This window comes from Ambystoma mexicanum, chromosome 1q (assembly GCF_040938575.1).
Source record: "Ambystoma mexicanum isolate Mex_15411 chromosome 1q, UKY_AmexF1_1, whole genome shotgun sequence".
Taxonomy (NCBI): domain Eukaryota; kingdom Metazoa; phylum Chordata; class Amphibia; order Caudata; family Ambystomatidae; genus Ambystoma; species Ambystoma mexicanum.
The window spans coordinates 1,013,574,868-1,013,593,984 of NC_090922.1; the positions used below are offsets into that span (position 1 = coordinate 1,013,574,868).

The 19,117-nt window shown below is 49.0% G+C and overlaps 1 protein-coding gene across 1 annotated transcript in view; it reads right to left on the minus strand.

The window, feature by feature from the left end:
• Positions 1-19,117, minus strand: part of LOC138559855 (calcium-activated chloride channel regulator 1-like) — a 603,377-nt gene that overhangs the window by 310,004 nt on the left and 274,256 nt on the right. The window contains exon 6 of the mRNA XM_069642742.1: positions 18,274-18,501. Within this exon, the coding sequence (XP_069498843.1) occupies positions 18,274-18,501 (228 nt within the window). The remainder of the gene's footprint in view (positions 1-18,273; positions 18,502-19,117) is intronic.

Genomic DNA, 19,117 nt, shown 5'->3' on the forward strand with positions numbered 1-19,117 from the left:
GGCTCCTTAGTTCCCGCAGAGTTGTGGGATTCTTCAGTATCTGGAGTGCTTCCACTTTCTTTTCTTGGGGACAGAGACCCTGAGGAGTAATCTCATGCCCCAAGAAATTAACACAGGTTCTACACTACTGTGCTTTCTGAAAGGAAAGTTTTGCTCCGGCGGCCCTCAACTGTGTCAGAACATAACGGATCTCTGCTATGTGTTCTTCCACCGATGAACTTTTGATGAGGAAATCATCTACATAAGCCAGGTTACCCCTCGCACCCAGGTCGGGCATGGCCTTATGTAGGAAAATGTTGAATTAATTGCCGGAGTTGAGGTATCCAAACGGAGTCCGGGTCCATGTGTACTGCTGGCCCCCAAAGGTAAAAGCGAGTTTGTATTGGTCCTCCCTACTGACAGGCACGGTCCAGTATCCATTGGTCAGGTCTATTGCAGTGAATACCTGTGACCCCCGGATCTGGGCCAGTCCTTGGTCAATGTAGGGCAGAGGCCATCGGGAAGTATGGACCCGTTTGTTGAGCTCCCTAAGGTCGGCGCAGAGAGTCCACTGGCCGTTTGGCTTCAATATTCCCAGCACCGGATTATTGAAGGTGCTGTGTACTGGACGGATTATTCCCCTGGACTCAAGGTTCTTAATTATTTCAGTAAGGGACTCCATGGATGCGAGAGGCAAACGATATTGCTTCACAAACACTGGAGTCATTGCAGGATACGTGGGAATATTTGTGGTGTGGATGTCGGTGCGACCACAGTCATATGAGTTTACCGCAAAGAGATCTTGGAAATCCAAGAAAACTTGTTTCAACTTTTGCTTCTGTTCCAGAGTCACAGGCATCAGCCAGGTTGACTCTCTCTTCCACCAACTGCCTGAAGCCTGGAAAGACTTCTGGTTTGGCTATTTCAGCGGCCTCCTCCAGCTGGGTGGAGAAGTCCCTGGTCAGAGTGCTGATTTGGACTGGAGGCTTCAGGTGGGAAAGGCAGCCCTCATGGACCTGGAAAATCACCTCATCCCTCCTGAAGTCACAAGTCACATCTTCCTTACCATAAGGGCAAGAAGTGTACACCAGGAAGTTCCCCCCATGCAGGGTGAAAATCCTGTCTGAAGTTGTATTGTCATCACTGTCACTGTCAAAACAGTCCTTGGGGATTTGTCCTAACATTTCATTTCCTAAATAAATGGAGAAATGTCGGTCATCAACCGCCATTCCAATGATGGTGCCTGCGGCTAGAGTAATACTCTGTAAGTCGCTGTTATCCACCTCTATTGGAATGGTGTCATGTTCTATGTTGACTAATGGTGTTGGGTTTACCCCTAACCCTTGCTGCTGAAGGAAAGCATTTAGAGGAATATAAGCATCAGGGTTTTTCAATTTTTGTCCTCTTTTAACTTTCACATCCAGGGAGGATTGTCGGGTCCTTTCTGGGATGGTGACTTCCTCTTTAATCTGAATTTCAACTGCATAAGGTAGCAATTGAGCTGACCTAAATGCTTTTTCTTGATCATCAAAGCCCATGGGATTATCCGCTAATCGGGACCAAGCTTTGAAGTTTATTAGGTCCAAACTAATGGCAAAGCGATTGAGAATGTCACTGCCTAAGTAAAAGGCGGCAGTGACGTCTCGCACGACCCAACAATTATGGACTATGCTCTTGTTGCCAATGGAGATTTTGAGCATACACCTGCTTGGCAGGAGATGTTTGGAATTGGGTGCTTCCAGGTCCATTTCCCATTTGTCTATCAGTTTGAATGTGGGAATAGCTGGATCTTTTGGGAGTTGGCGGAACATGGTTTCGCTGATGAAGCTCTTACCGTTGTTCACACACACTCGGGCGAGAACAGGGTCCTTCCCATCATTTAACTGAACAGGGATGAACAACTGCTCTCCAATTTGCTGAATATCAGCCAGGCTCTGAGCTGATTTCACATCTTTCTGGACTATAGGAGTGGGAGTGTCTGATTGTGGATTGGTAAAGAATTTCAGAGTGTTTCCTTCCAGTGTGGAATACCACCTTAAACTGGAAGGAAGGTTGATTTTCAGAAATAGAGAGGACCCCCCATCACCAGTCTGTTGTCCTACTGTTATTACTGTCACGTCTGGAATTTGGTTGTTCTGGAAGTGAAATTCTACTTGGTCAGATTTTTGTTCAACCATGTTGCAGGTGCCATTTAAACTAACATGGTTGGCACTCTGTTTTAATGTTATTGGTCGGCTAGTCTGGGTCGGGAGGACCTTGTTCACGCAATCTATTAGGGGTGACAACCTTCTCAGGAGGTCATTCCCTAGTAAACAAGGGGTGCCCTCTGGAGTCACTACTATGACCGGGTGTTTCACCTTGTGTCGCCCAATTTTGATGTCCAAATCTGCAGTCCCCTCGATGGGAATTTCCTTCCCGTCAAAGTTCTGCAGTTGTCCAGGAAGAGAGGTGAGAGGAATGCGGTAATTCTCCCCCCTTCCTGCATTTAGTTCATCAAAGGCCCTTTTGGACAGAAAGGTAGCTTGGGATCCAGTGTCCACCAGTGCCAAAATTGTACCCTGTCCCTGTACTTGTACCGGGGCATAATATCTTCCCTCCTTCTCCTCAAGGGGGCACAGATAATGCACATTTTTGGACAACTGGTGGGCTAATTTTCTGGTTTTGGACATTGCTAGCGAAGAGATTTGGGCAGAATTCTGTGGAGAGCCTGGGGAATCTGAAAGAAAAAATTGGAAACTGGAAATGGTTCCGGGTTCTGGTCCGCCCCCCCCCCCCCTTTTTGGAGGCAGTCATCAGGATTGGTTTGACCCATGGGATTTTGGTATTGTTGGTTCTGGGATAGAACGATGGGCGGCGACAGCTCAATCCCCGCATCTACCCAGTCTGTAAATTCGGTTTTAGGTTCCCCTGGTTCCGGTTCTGAGACGCCCCTGCCTTTTTGGAGGCAGTCACCAGGATGGGTTTGAACCAGGGAAGTTTGGTTTTGTTGGTTCTGGGATAGGATGATGGGCGGCGACAGCTCAATCCCCACATCCACCCAGTCTGGATTGGAATCTCTTGGGACCCATTTTTCCTTGGGAGGAGTTCCCCCATCTCTGAAGGAGAAGATCCTTTTCCTAGGATCCTCTGAGGATCCCTCTCCCTCAAATTGGAAGACCTGTACATCCTCCACAAAGTGGGTCTGTTTGGGTCCTTTGTTTCTCCTACCCCCCCTCTGCTCCTTGGGAGGCAGGCTTTCAGGGGCAGGAGATTTTGTTTCCGGTTCCTGGTTTTCAAGGGGCTGTTTACAAGTTGGGAAGGAAGCTTCCTCCAAGGCTTTACACCCCCTTCCCCTTGTGCCTCCTCCCTGGGAACCGGTGGGTTATCGGGGTGCTGCCCCCGTCATTGTTCTGGAGCACTAGGTCCAGAGTTTGGGGCATTCTGTGCCGGCATGCCCATCTGAGGGTTCTGTTGGGCCCTCAGCATGGGCCCAAACCCTGTGCCATGTTCTGAACCTGGCGCTCTAACTGGGAAACCCACTCAGGCTGATACGGGGTCCGGTTTTCTCCCCTGGGCTGATCCCGGGAAGGGTAGCTATCCCTTCTCTGGTAATACCCTGGGTTGGGAAGATTTGGGTACCCCTCCACCCTTGGCCTCCCCTCTCCCGGATTAGGTTGTGTGGGCTCAGGGAATTGGGGAAAGAAGGATGGATGAGTTTGGGGCTGGAAACCTTGTGGATACCTGGGGAAAAAGTTCGGGCCAGGGTTTGGTGAATTTCTGCCCTCCTGTGGGAAGTTAGGAGGGAAGTTCCCCGGGTTAGGTGCTTGGCTGGATCCCCCCCCTTGGGCTGGAGGAGTCCACACATAACCCAGGATGGGTCGGTTTCCCTTGTAGCAGGGATTTACATAATCAGGGGAGCGAGGGACCCCATTTGTGGGACTACCTCCTTGACTCCCTGTCTGTGACTGGCCCGAGGGCCTTCTGGTGTTAGAGTTGTTCTGCGCAGGCAGGTTTTTAGGCCCCCCATCTCCAAATTTAAAACGGGGGCAACCTTTACCTCTGCCACCTTGGCAGCAGCAGGGGTGCTGTTGGTTTTGGGGTTTTTCTGCGCATTACTTTTATTTTCTATGGGCTTCTGCACCTCATAGATCCGGGTGGCTTGCTCAATGACCCAGTCTAAAGATCTTTTCTCGTGAAAATCTCTCACGAGCTGGGTCATTATGTACTTGGGAAGAGCATGGAAAAATGTGTTGATGAATTCTCTGCTGTCCGTGCGCACCCTTCTGGTGGTCTGCGCAAAGGCACGCTTCAATTCTTGCACAAATTCTTGTGGGGCCTGATCCTCCCCACATTGCAAATTGTAGGCTGCCTTGCGAGCCTCTTGGGGATTTCTATGTACAGAAAAAAGTTTCAAGATGGCCGCCCTATATGTGGACCATCTTGAATGGTTTTGGTCCTCCAGCCCCGCAAAGAAACTGGAATATTCAGGGGAGAATGTCCATTTGACGTACTGGATGCAGCTACTGCTGTCCTTCAAATGGAAAGTCTCCATCATTTGCTCATAGAGCTCCAAGTGTTCCCAAACAGAATACTTGGCGTTCTTATGATAAGGCGTGATGACACTCCTGATTGCCTTAATCTGTTTTAAGGGGTCCTTAAGCAAGGCCCTTTTCACCTTATTGGCCTTTTTGGTTCGGGTAACCCTGGTCCATTCATCCTCTGATTCAGAAGCACTGCTCCCAGAGGTGCCCGTCTGATCTTCCAGGTTTTCCCAGATTCTGCGAGCCTGGGAATAGCTGGCAGAATGTGGGGACCTGGTCTCCTGTGTCCTGTGACGCTCAGAGGAGTCTTCAGATCCCTCCTTGCTACCAGGATTTGATGGGTACCCCCCACTGACCTAAATGGGCAGAGGTTTTCAGGATGCCCTTAGTGGGCCTACTCTCCTGGGGTTCCCCACTAAATTGCACTGTACTTAGGTGCCCATACCTGGAGGCCCGCCCATCCATTCCTGGGTGGTACTGGCCTATGAGCCCCATCCTTTTGGCTGGATAGTAATATGCCATCCCTATGGCCCTGTGCTCATGTGCGCCAGGGGACATGGGGGTGGCCGAGTCCAGGGACTGGGAGAGATGAAGGCCTCTGGTACTAGGGCTCCTGAGGTTATGCTCAGGCGTTTCCCTTTCCCAGCGAACATCATCTCTATCAGCCCCTGCTCCCTGTTGCAATGCAAGAGCCTGCGCTTTCAGTTCTTCAGTTAAGGCCTTACTAGACTCTATCAGTCTCTTCTGCATGGCTACCTGTTGCTGGAGCCTATCATTGTGCTGGCAGAGAGCCTCATTCTCTCTCTGTGCCTCTTGATTGGTCCTGGAGTACTGGGCCAGTCTTTGCTGCAGGAGGGTTACCTCCTGAGTCCCATCCCTACTGGCCTGCTCCTTTCTTGCCAGAGCCTCTTCCACCCTCCTGGTGTGCTCTAACAAGTTCTGATGCTCTTTTTGGAGGTCACCCAGCCCCTGGAGGGCCAAGTGATTTTCTTCAGTTTTTCTTTTTGAATGGCAGACTTCGTGGCCTAAGGTGTCCCTTGCCTGACTAAGAGTCTGCATCTGTGCCGCCAGGTCGTCCCTTTGCCTTTGAAAGACACCAGCTTTCTGCCGCTCCTGATCAAACTCTGCCTGGGTATCCATGTCTTTCAGGATCAGTTTATTGCTCTCTGCCTTTTCCCTATCTAGGTGGCTTTGCAGGGTGACTACCTGCTCAGCACATGCCCTATTGAAATCTTATTGCTGCTCCAGCTTTTTCTGGCTCTGCAGTAGGGAGTCAAAACTATCTTGGTACTCCTTCTGCAAGGCCAGAAATCTGGTATCCTGGTCAGACTTTTCCTGTTGCAGGATACACATGTCCTCTTTTATTTTAATGAGATACTGTCTGCTATCATTTTCTGACTCCTGGCTTCTGTGCATCCTCTGCTCCGAAGAGACCAGGTCAGATTGGGCCTTCTCTAACGCGATCTGTTGCCTATTTGCCAGATCTTGGCCTTCAGCACATTTGTCCTGCATGGCTCCCATATATAGATACAAATATGCCGCTATCCTAACCATCTTGTCGTGTTCATCTTTAGCTTTAGGAGCCATGTATAGTTCACTGAGGGCCACATGTAAGGGACCCTGATCTCTCCAGATATCTAACCCAGTTGCAGTGACCTGTTGTGTGATTGCCTGCAACCACGCATCCTGGCCCTGCTCAGTTCATTCACCTCTCACAAATAGCTTATGTAAGAAGTGCTCTCTGGCTATTTTGATGTCTACCAGTGTCGTCATTCTGGAATTTGAGTTCCTTCCTGACTTACAGAAGTTTGTATTTTATTTTGCAAAACATAAAACATTTTCCTTAGAGCGTTCCTTTGAGGGGTGCTTTCACAGTGTAAAACAGCATGGTGATCTAACCGGATATGTGTATCCGGTCAGTTGGCACACTGTATTAAGCTGCACAAGTGGTAAATCTAACCCAGAAAATCCCAGCTCCGAGCCCCCACTTTGTAAGCGGATTCAATTCACAACTACAGCTAAGTCAATGCCTAGTCTGGGATGCTGAGAGAAACCCTTATTGATATATTTTTATGTCAAGTTCATTTACTCTGGATGACAACCCTTATATAACACCCCTCTCTTAGAATCCCCCTGACCCCACTGAGCCAAGAAGTAGGTTTGTTTTGCAAATTAAAAGGTTTACTTGAAAATTAAACAATATATATATATCACACTTTTATAATAGATTAATATTTGATATCACACTTATGAAGATGATAGTGATCAACAAGGGATAATTTTACAGTGGTACACTCTTTTTGATGGCTTAGAAGTGGTATAGAGAGGATAAAGTAGCTGAGAATGCTTTTATGGCTTCAAGGACAATGCAATGATGAATGAAAATGCAGTACAGAAAATAAACTTGATATGACTGCAACAAAAGACAATGGCCCTCATTACGACCCTTGCGGAAATCAACCGACCGGACCGCCACAGCGTAAATAGCGTTTCCGCCATTGCACGAAGGAGCAAATTGCGGCCCATTCCGACCCATCGGGCACGAGCACCACGGCATGGCGGAAGTGCAAAGTCCGCGATGGCGGAAATGACCCCAAAACGGCCCACACCGCCGCCGTACGGCGCCCTAGGTGCAATACCGCCACCCATCACAGCGGGCACCGCAGAGTGCGCCTACCGGAAAGTACGGTGACTGGAAATATACGGAAACGGAAGTTAAAACATGGGCCCGGAACGGGAAACATCCCGCCGTGCACCCATAAAACCACTAAAACCACACAACCACTAAAATCACTACCCTGAGACACACCCCAACCCGTCATCCACCCTAGCGAAACCAAGAAAAATGGGAAAAGTAGCGAAGAAAGCGTGCGACCGCAAGCGGCAGGTCCACTTCTCCCGTGAGGAACTCACCGTGCTAACAGAGACCCTCCAGGAGAATGCCGCCGCCGTCTTCTCCACGCAAATGACCAGGACGGCACTTGCCAACAAGAAGGCCATATGGGCTCTGGTGGCACAGCGGGTAAGCGCGGTGGGGACCGCACCCCGCAACCCACAGCAATGCAGAAAGCGGTGGGACGACCTGCGGATACGCGTCCGCAGCATACTCTCTGCCAACCGCAACATTGCCACAGCCACCGGGGGAGGTCCTGAATCACCCATCAAGTTGACCCCCTGGGAAGAAATCTGTGCCTCCACCATCGGAATGGAGAGCATAGAGGGAGTCGGAGGGATGGAGAAAGGAGTGCAGACATCAGAAGAATCAGGTAGGTGGCCCAGATAAAACAATGCTAAATCCACAATGTCCAATCATGTGAAGTACCATGTGTCCACATAGTGCAACAGAAACACATGTCCAGGAGAACGTCCACACACATCGCCCTGATAGTGCACCTTAAAACCACAATAAATACATAAATAATTAAAAACCCCTAAAACACCCACCACACGTCCAGCAGGCACACCCTAACTGCAGGCTGCCAAACAACTGCACCCTCACCCCACACACAAATAAAAGCACCTCCAAGGCACCGACCCAAATCACCCTCATGTACCACCCCAATGCATGTGATACAATGCCATTCCAATACCCACAGACCCATTAATAACCCTCGCCCTCCTTTACTCCACCACAGGCTCCGATCCAAACGACGAGCATCAGGACACCCCTACCAGCACACCTGCAAAGAGGGCCAAGACCAACGGCCAAAGACCCTCCACCTCAGCTGCACGCATCAAGACACGGCAGCAGCACAAATCAGGTGGCAGCACAGAGGGGGGAACATCAACAGGCACCCCAGCAGCCAGCATGCCCACAACACCACCACCACAGGTCCCCCCAACGGATGCCACAGAAGGCACTGCCTCTGGTGCAGCAGCACCATAGGTGACACCCCATTGATGGCAGCATGCTCCGACACAGAAGACGGGGATGTCGAAGTCAGATCCATCCATGACCTGTCCCATTCCCCCTGTCTGTCCCATCCCGTACAACATGAGGATACCACGCAGGGGCACCCACAAGACGACGACTGGCCATCCCCCCCAAGCCCTGTGGCAAGGCAACATGAGGTCAACAGCCCCTCTGTGACACCCCCGCAAATGGCCATGGCCCAGCAGAGGCAACAGTCCCTCGACCAGTTAATCGTGCAACAGCAGCAACTGGCCACGCTCCTCAAGGACCATGCCGATGAATGTGGGGGCACTAAGGCAGACATAGAAACATCAACTGAGACACTCAGGGCACAAATGGAGAGTAGCACCGAGAGCCTGAGAGTCCAAATGGAGAGTAGCACCGAGAGCCTGAGAGTCCAAATGGAGAGTAGCACCGAGAGCCTGAGAGTCCAAATGGAGAGAAGCACCGAGAGCCTCAGGGGGGAACTGTATGCGACGTCCAAAGACGTATGTGCCGAACTTGCCGCAGTGCGCCGTGTGCTCACTGAGCTCTCACAAACCCTTAGGGACATGCATGGACGTGAGCAGGCAGAGACGTCATCCGTTGCAAGTTCCGTCCAGGGCAGCCCCCAACGTAGATCTGGGAGGAACCTGCGCTCCACAGGCAGGGGTGCCCCTGATACCCGCAGAGGGGGCTTGCAATAGCGACAGCCCACTGACAATGAGCTTCTTTGGACACTGGTGTTCGGGGGGGAGGTAGGAGGGTGGAGGGGGTGTGTTGGGCTCACTTGGGTGGCGGGTCGATAGGGTGTTCTACATGATATCACATATGCCATAAACAGTGCACGATCAACCAATGAGATGTGTGGACAATGATCTTTGTGTACTAGGCCATCATAGGCGTACAGTCCATATTGTGCATGTACCAGACACACACAGTGCCACGAGTCCCGTGTCCATGTATCAGCCACCAGGCGTGAGTGCTAGAAGCATGCATCAATGAGATGCTGACGAATGTCACGGCCCTCCGGTGCCTCGCAGACTCCTTGAGGTGCTGCCACATCCCCACCCTCATCATGACCATCATCAGGTGCTTGCAGTTCAGCGTCAGGGGGCATGGGCACATTTCTACGTACGCACATGTTGTGGAGCATGACACATGCCATGACCATCTTTGCAACCTTCTCATGGCGGTACAGGAGTGCCCCGCCAGACCTGCTGAGGCAGCGGAAACGAGTCTTCAGTAGGCCGAATGCCTGTTCAATGACTACACGGGTACGTGAGTGGGCATGGTTGTAGTCCTCCTCATGCTGGTCCCGTGGGTTCCGGACTGGTGTGAGGAGCCATCTCTTCAGTGGATACCCAGCATCACCTGTATGTGGACGAGAAACGTATGATGTGGAATGCCATTGCTACGTACGCACTCCCCCCCCCCTCCTGGCAGTTCATTGCCGCATCACATACCCCACATCATCATGCATGAAATGAGACTCACCGAGTAGCCAGGATCTGTTCCCTGCATGTCGCTCCATGTAGCGTGGTATAGTAGAGTTCCTCAAGACCATGGAATCATGGGTTGATCCAGGGAATCTGGCACAACAATGTGTAATGATCCTGTTGGAGTCACACACCATTTGTACATTCAGGGAATGAAATTGTTTTCGGTTGCGGTACTGGGCCTCCATGGCATGTGGAACGACCAATTCCACATGGGTGCAGTCGATGGCACCAATGCAACCCGGTATGCCGGCAAGTGCATGGAATCCCACTTTTGTGTTGGTAATTTCCTGCTCCGAGCGTGGTAGGGAGATGTAGTCGTCTGCGTGCTGCAGGAGGGCATCGAGCACTTGCAATAGTGTCCGTGAGAACAGTGGCTGTGAAATGCCATGCAACTGTCCGACTGTGTGCTGGTAGGTGCCTGTGGCCAGGAAGTGTAGTACAGACACCACCTTCAGTAGGGGTGGGATGGCGGTTGGGCTATCTATCATGCTGACAAGGTCAGCCTGTGTCATGTCCATGATGGCGGCTATGGTGTCCCGGTCCAAACGGTAGAGGGTGTGGATCTGCTCATCAGTGAGGTTGAACGGATGTGCTCGGAGGCGTGGGATTGCGGGCTGCCTGCGTGGTGGTAGTGGCTGTGCTGGCGGCCCTTGCTGGCCCTGCCTTGCCCTCCTCCTCCTCCTGCGTCTCCTCCGTGCGGCCGGTTGTAGTTGGTGTTCGTCTTCTTCTTGGAGTTGGAGCACTTGCAGTGCTATCAGGTCCCCCAGGGCCAACATCGCGAGTCCTGCCGGTAGCATTTCGGAGTGGGTGTGGTTGTGGGAGGAGACTGGGTGTGCAATTTATGTGTTTTCAGGCTGTATGGCCTCCACCTGTGGTGATTCATTCCACCTGTGCAAGCTGCTCTCCCCTTTGGCCGAGCACGTCCCGCACACAACGCTGCAATGTGACGCATGGCATCTTGCTCTTGCATTCATGTATTTGTACCCGATGGCCGTGTAACATTTGTTGATATGTACATTCGGCTATGGTCCCATTGTTTCACATACAATCTTTGCAGTCGCGAACAGACTTGTGATGGGTCAGTGGGACGTAGTACTCGAGTAACGGTGGGCCCTCATGCATCACTGTACCGAGTTGCAACGACGGGCGGGGCGTCCCATTCGTGGGTGAAGGCAGTTGCCATTTTCACACACAGCCGCACTCGATGGATTAATTAGTGATTTCAAACGGCCACAGATGCCTCTTCGACGTGATGTTGCAAATGAGGAATTCGAAGGCCGGCGCTTTCGGTTTTCAGCTAGCGCCGGGGAGATGCCCACAGGTCTGACTGCAAATATAACGTTCTTTTGTTCGATGTCCTTGAGACAGGGGCCATGGCGAGGAAGCAATGATTGATATGAATAGTTTTGGATGCGCAATAGTGACGTGGGCGATGAGGCCGGACGTTCCCAAATACATGTAACTTCACAACACTGGAATTACGGGCTGGGGCACTGTGGATTTTGCAGGCTGCATAACGCACAGACTCAATGGAAAGTTCGAATGTTTTGTGAGTAAATATTCAGGCGTTTTTATAACAGGATGAGGGAATGATGAATGGATGCATGGACAGATGATTTGATACAGTGTTTGCCATGTACAGGGCTTCTTTGAATCTGTCCGCCTCCCCTGCGCTATGTGATGCAGGGCTGCCATAGTGGGACCATTGTCTATCTGGCCTTGTTGAGCCCTCCCTGTCTCGACGCGCCTTCAGACACTTGTGTCCATGCACGTTAACAATCCCATCAGATGGATTCTGTTTTCACAGAGGCATGCACAGGGACACTCGTTTGTGATGGTGTTTACACCTCGATATAGATAGTTATGAGTCGCAAGTGGTTTTGGGGTGGTGATGATCCTTTGGAGTGGGCTAGCATGCATATGGCTGTGGATTTGGTGTGATCATTGAAGTGAGTTGTTTGAATGTAGTTCTGATGGCCATTCTGTTCTTTTTCTTTTCTTTTGGTTGACAGGTATCTCCTCCCATTTTGCCACTGCCATCTGTATGCCACTCCTGCAGATGGCGTTTACTCCCGACACCTGCTGCTTCGTGTTAATCAGTGGAGCAGCATTACGATCTTATGGGACGATCGCCAATGGGCCACATGCCCTTACGCAGTACTAGTGGCTCGGAGCAACATTTCGGCCTTTCAGCTGGACTAGTGCCTCCCCATTGGGACGGCCCTGCGGGTCTGTGCGCTTCCATGTTGCCTTTTCGTACGTGAATGTGGCTCTGTGTACCATGATGGAACAGGGCGTCACACAAGTAGTAGCTGGTCATTCCTTGCGGATGCAGCCCACAATGGTGATATGTGTTTTGGAGTCCATGGACTAATGGCTGTATGGGCTTGGTGATTTAGTTGTGCATTAAATTTCTATTCTGATATGGGCCGTGTAGCGTTCTTCTTTGCGAGTGATGTGGCATATTCCTATTTGGGGAGCGATGTATTGTGAGGAGATCTGCATTGGGTTCCAGCTTCGGAGTTTAGTCGCGTGGTACTGTGCTGGGCGCGTTTGCCTACTTAGCCCAGTGAGGTCAGGGATGGGGGCTGCCAATGTGACTGTTTGCATGTTGTCATGCTCAGGGGCGGGGGAATGGGTTTTGTGTAACAGATGCCGGTCAGCCAGGTGGACTGGTGGCATGTTGTGATTTTCGGAATATTGCTGGTCACAGGTGCCTGTGTTTGCGTGCGTTTCGGGGGGGGGGACTGTGGTCATGTCCATTGGAATGGCTTCTGTATTCGTGCCATCTGTGCCCTGCAGCTCCCATTGGCCCCTCTTGTGTTTCTTTTGTTCGTTGGCATGCATGGGTGACTTGTACATTTCACTGGTTGCATTGTGACTTCATTGCACCTACGGGGAGTTGTACTTTGTGGGCAGGGAGCGGTGTACAGGCACTCAGTGGGGCCGTTTACGGTTGATTCGCGATGCCGTACTTCTCACCATGGCGGATTGGTGCTTTCCGCCATGCTTGATGGCGTTAGGTACATGTCCGCTAGGGTCGGAATTCGCGTACCCTTGCGCCATGGTGGTATTTACGGTTTGGCATGGCGCGCGCGCGCGTACTTGGTGCAGTTAGCGTTGGCGTTCACTACGGTGTCGCTAATGGCTTCGTACTTTGCGGTGACGGGTCATAGTCGCACCGAGCGGTATTCGATGGCGGTATTGCATTTCCGCCATCGTTTTTCGGATTCCGCCAGGGTCGTAATGAGGGCCAATGTAATCACTTTTCTTTGACAATTCACCCCCCCTTATGCAAGGTAAAGAGATGGGAGGAAAGCACACAGTTCTCAGGAATGCAATCAAATATAATTCAGTTCCCCCCTAGCAAGCTTAGAGGAAAACAGGTAGGAGTTTTAAACACAGGCCCAAAATGCTTTGAATGTGATTGCAATTAAGTGAAAAATATTCTGAAAATGCTTTTAATTCCCTATAGGGGGTTCAGGGTGGGTGACAGCTACTTTGTATTAGTTCAGGATCACTTTATCAATGCTCTATGAATGATTGTCAGGTTGCAAACGAATTTCAGCAAAGGAAAGCAAGGCCAAATATTTTTACACATGGCTGAAATTAAGCAAAATGTCAAATCGCGGCAAATTTAGTCGCGTGCGTCGAGCGCAATTACGGAGGCAATATAAGGGCTTAGAATCTTAGCTTAGCTTAGCAGTTCTAAATAGGTTAAAATAGTTTGGATTAGATTATTTGAAACTAAGAGATTGGTTTTGGCACAGTGAGTACTGACACTATATTTTTGAAATAAGCCGTCAAGGTCTGGTCAGGTTGGACGGGACTTCCGGCGGGTGGTTCTGAAGTCCCGGATATCTGGGTCAGCTCTGCTCTCTGGGTCTGTCAGGCACCGGTTCTGCTCACAATGGTCTAGTCTGTGGTTCTCTCTGGTTCCGGATACAGCACTGCTTTCTGGATACTGCTACAGGTTCTTGCAAATGTTCTTGGCAAAGAATTCAAACAGCTTGCCCGGCTGTTGCATAGTTTGGTTGGTTTTGAGGCCTGCTGAAGAGAACTCAGCTTGTGGTTTAGGCCTTTGCTTTAAATTGTGGAGTCAGAGTTCTAAGTTCTGGTCTCTGTCTAGCTGGAGTCAGTCTAGGTCTCTGGAGTTCTGGATGTGAATTCGTCCGTCAGCGTGCTCCGCAGAAAATGGGAATACCTGTCCCAGCAGTCTCTTTTTATGTGTTCCACAAGTGGGTGTGTGCATGGCCATAACTGAGCCGGCCCCTCGCAATCTATCATTGGCCACGTCCTCCTCTCTCCCTTGATTGGGGAGCTGGGTTGTGTCATCTTTATGGCTTACAGAAAGACACTCCTCTTGTCAATGTGCCCACAAATCTATTTCTGATCCAAATACATATTTCCCAGATACACAATTTGTTGAAATTACATGTACATTTTACAGATTCCTTATGGTCCATGCTTGTCCGACTCTGATCTTCCTGGGGGCTTGCATTAAAAAATGACAACTTAATTTCGTTTTTAATTGGTTTACCAATGTTAAATCTGTATCAAAAATTACACCAATATACACCCTCCTTCTACACACATTCCAGTAATTGACTAGGTTTCTAGCATAAACCCGGTGTCTGTAATATCAATAAATAGCAGGGTTTCGCCTCAGAACATGGTACAAAGTTGAATCAAGTCTTGAATTGTGGGTACATTTCTTAGATTGAGGTTCTCCAAATTGCACATTTTTGTAAGCTTAATACAATATTTTAGAAGCATTTTACTTAAACATATATTTGCTGCAATATGATTCCACAAAAGTGTCTGGGTCCCTTCCCCCAGAAACTTGGGAGTACCACATGTCTCTCCTCTCCCAGGCAGGGCTCTGTTTACAGTCCACACTGAAAATCAACATACCCCATTCAAGGGAGAGAGTCTATTATGTTGGCTGAGGTCAGCAGGCCAGGGGGCCACTCTGCATTTGGTTAGCATGTCCATGTGATCTCGTGGGCTGTTGTGTGGTTCTCTGAGGTGAGAAGGTTTCCCAGCCTCTTGGCCTGTTAATGCAATCAGATTGTCTCTGGGAACAGCAGGTGGTTAAGAGTTTTAATTAACCAGCGGGCCTTTGAAGGTTTCCAGCTGTCTCAGGAGGCTGATTAGCTTCTGAAGTAGCAGTTCTCCTGTCAGAGTTTAGACCGCTAGTGCCGGTTTGTGGACAAAGCTGGTACTGCACCCATTTTTGGGATCTGTCTTGAATTAAGGCATTTCAATAGAGTGGACTTTTGCTTGATAGGATAGGATCCTTGCTTAACATTGTTTTGATGGCATCCTTACAATAGAGTGGTGATGTGGAACCCCCCACAAGAAGGTTGTATCTTTAGAGTGGTCTTGTGCCCATGATTTTAGCAACTTTTTGACATCAATAAAACGGATTTTGAACAGAACCATCTTTCTTTGCACTGGTGGGTGGCAGATTAGGTGACCGTTTTGGTGTGCGCAATCTGCGCGGATCTCCTGGATTCTGGCGTGAATGTGGGTGGCGACAGCTCATCCCCACATCTATCCAGTCTATTGATTTAGTTGGTTCTGGGATAGAATAATGGGCGGCGACAGCTCATCCCCACATCTACCCAGTCTATTAATTCAACATGGGTCAAAACCCTTGACAGTGTGGTCAAAAGTGGCCGTTGACATAATGGGCCCTATGGATACCTTGGGTGGTGGTCTCAGGTTTATAGCGGTCATGGTTGATTACACCTCCAGGTGGGTGGAGGCCACTGCATTGTCCACCGTGACGGCTGAGAAAGTCGTGGAATTTCTAAGTACGGTTTTCGACAGGGAGGGGGTGCCAGCCGGTATTGTTACCAATAACGGTGTACAATTTGTGTCCAATTATATGCAGGAGTATTTGAGTAGCCTCGGCATCCGCCACCACAAGGTTTCACTGTACAATCCAGAGGCAAATGGTCTTGTGGAGTGAATTAATCGGTTCGTAAAGGAGGCCACACAGCTAGCTGTGGCCAATGGTCTCCCATGGAAGAATGTGGTTTCTGAGGCTCTGAAGGCATACAGATATACTCCTTCAGCACTTATGGGTCATTCCCAGTTTGAGATGATGCGGGCAAGGAAACCTGGTACAAAACTGAGGGTGCCAGCGTTTGGTGGTGGTACTCATTCGCAGGTTGACATGCAAGAAGTTTTGAATCGGGTGCGTTGTAAGCAAGAGTCATTCATGCAGAAACAGCTGGCGTGTAGGTAGCCCCTGTCGGTGAAGTTAGGGGACCGCATCCAGTTCAGAAACCCGAGGCTGGTGCCCAAGGGTTGTAGCAAGTATATGCAACCTTGTGTGGTGATGAAGACTGGGCGAGGATATGTTAAGCTTAATGATGGGTCCAGGTGGAGCATGAGGTGGGTGGTGGTTGTAGAAAGGGCCCAAGGGTCCCAAGCGGAGAGTAAGTCAATAAAAGTCTGTAGAGGTGCGGGTCCCACTGGAGTTGCTCCCGATTTTTCTTCCAGGGATTCTAATTCTGAGGCAACTATGAATCCTAATCTTGATTTTCCTTGTGCGGATGTTGGCGTCCCGTCAAGCTGTCATGATGTTGGTGCTGATTCTGTTCCTGTTGAGGGTACCTTTGTTTGTGGTGGTGCTGGTGTGGGTATGAAGTCTTCTGCCACCTCAATTCTTACTGCCCCCGTCAGAATCAACAGTCACCCCATCCGAGAGAGGAAGTTACCTTCCAAATGTAATGATCATGTATTGGGTGCTATTGTACAGTAGGTTGTTCCGATTGTGTCTTCCTCCTTTGCTTTTTCCTTTCTTTCCCTGGGGTTTTGATCAAAAGGGGGTGCGTAGTGATGAGTGTTGTGTGAATGTTGTGGTGTTTTTGTAATGTTATGTGGGGGAGAAGTGTTTTAATATATGTTATTTAGTTGGGTGGAATCCTACTGCGGTAGGATTCCACCCCTGCGGTACACTGTTTGTTTACTTACGTGGGGGGTTTGGAGTTCCACAGTGAGCGGTTGGAGAGGATATGGCGGAGTCCTGCTGGGCTCAGGTTGGCTGCAATAAAGCTGCTTCATAATCCACCTAGTGTGTGCCTTCTTTTCATGTATAAATTATGTTTTTGACATGGAGCATTTCATGAAAGGGGGTTTGTTTAGCAGGCCCTCTTTCATTAACCAAATTACCTACTCATTTTGGTATTTAATAAAAATCACACCGCACAAGATGGCATCTCATCACAAACAGTATGTAAGTGGTAATGTTGGCATTACCCTGCATGCAATTAGCTTTTTTTGTTAAATGACCGTCTGTGAGTTTTACTTATAGGTTATTTAGGAGTCATAGCACTTATAAAATAGCCATGCACCTGAATAAATGTTCGTACACTGCTCACAAGACAGATCCATTTGTCTTCAGAGTGATACTTTGGATACTGTTTTATATTATTATATGGACCATTGAAGGCCACTTTAGGTCATAACAGTTCCCCTAAACAAATGCATTGACAGGTTTGAAGCCAGATCACAGGACTGCTTCCTTTTTTCTGAAGTGGAATGACTGATCCTCCAGGCTCCAACCATGGTTATGAAGCCCCAACCAATGTATATAAGCTTAAGCACAGCACTGTACATCACAATGTACCGTACATCATTTTGGGGTTGGACACTGAGTGCATACCCTGGAGGACAAGAAATAGTACGACAAGCAGAATATGATGAAAAGCTTTACATGGGCAGTATCTCACCATCTCGTGACAGACCATGACGTAATGATGGTTTGGACACTAGGTGGGGTCAAGGAGGACTGTAATTACACATGTACAGAGTATGAAGGTGCAGTTAATTTACTTGTAGGCATATCGGCAATGGGGGAAAAATGAGTGAGGCAGTTACACAGGGTATAGCATTGCGGCAATGGGTGATTGCTGCGGATGTTGTAAATGCGTATTTGTCTCAGAGAGCTGCCTTTCACACTTACGCTGCTCTGGCAAGAGGCACTGAAATGTCACAACCAACCTGTAATAAAAAGTACATTTCTTACTATCGAGATAGCCTGTCATAAGAAAGTTATATGTAAGGTCTTTTATACAGATGTTGTAAAGATGTTGCAAAGTTATTATGAGTATTATGAGAAAATTAACGGCAGCTTTTTTACGGACTTTTAATTACTGCCTCCAATACAGTATACTAATTATACGAGGAAATACAGTATGTTTTTAAGACAAAAACAGGTCTTTGAACATGTCTTCATACATGGTCAGAACCTTACAGGCAAGAAGAGAATAGACTGTGTTCACACTCAAGAGCATGCTTCTTGTCACCTTGTAGGTAGTCACATTAGTACTGGTCATTTCAAATGTAGTTTTGATTCAATCTTTACCCTGTCCATGCTTCCCGAAACGTCTAGAACGAGGCAGACCACCCTGTTTCTAGTCTGCAGCAGTGAGAATGCAGGAGCAGGTGGAGAGTCCCTGCCAAGCGTGGGACGACTATTGTTGAAATCTGGAGACCTCATGATGACCTCCCACGTGCTTTGTGAGTTGCACATTCTGTTTTGCAGCGTCGGAGCTTCGGCATTATGGGTACTCGCGTTGCAGAAGGCAATTACCTACAAAGTGCGACATGAAAATAGGAAAAAAGGCTATATTGTTAACTGCGTGGGTCATCTCTCTGTTTCTTCATTACAATAATGTCAATAGAGCTACATTACACCTGTGAAAATATGTTTGACTACAGGAAAGAAATATTGATTTTATTATTACAGGAAATTGCATTCTAAAAAATCACCACGTGATCGTTGATTACAGCTGGTGGTTTCAAGTCACTTCAATTATGCATAGATAGCATGCTTACAAAAACATTAAGGGCACAAATCACAATACATATCAGGTCACATTAACTAAACTGTTACTTCACACAAGCGAAGTGGATGTGCCTGGGCTTATATAACAAAAGCTGTACCCTGTTCACAAGTGCACACTTGAGATGCAATGTGCCCCCCGCCCCCTTTGAACAATTACAAAAAACAGAAGTGGTAGGAGACACTTGTGCGCATGTGTGTAGGGCACTTCATAAATGGGATAAATAGGATATGATCGGAAATGGAGAACAATTACAGGGTAATTCATAGAATTCAGCGCACAAGTAGCGCACGCGGCTGGCGCACAGCGTGCGCGTGCGATAGTCTGCGCCAGCCGCGTGCGCCAAAACCGAATCCGGCGCAC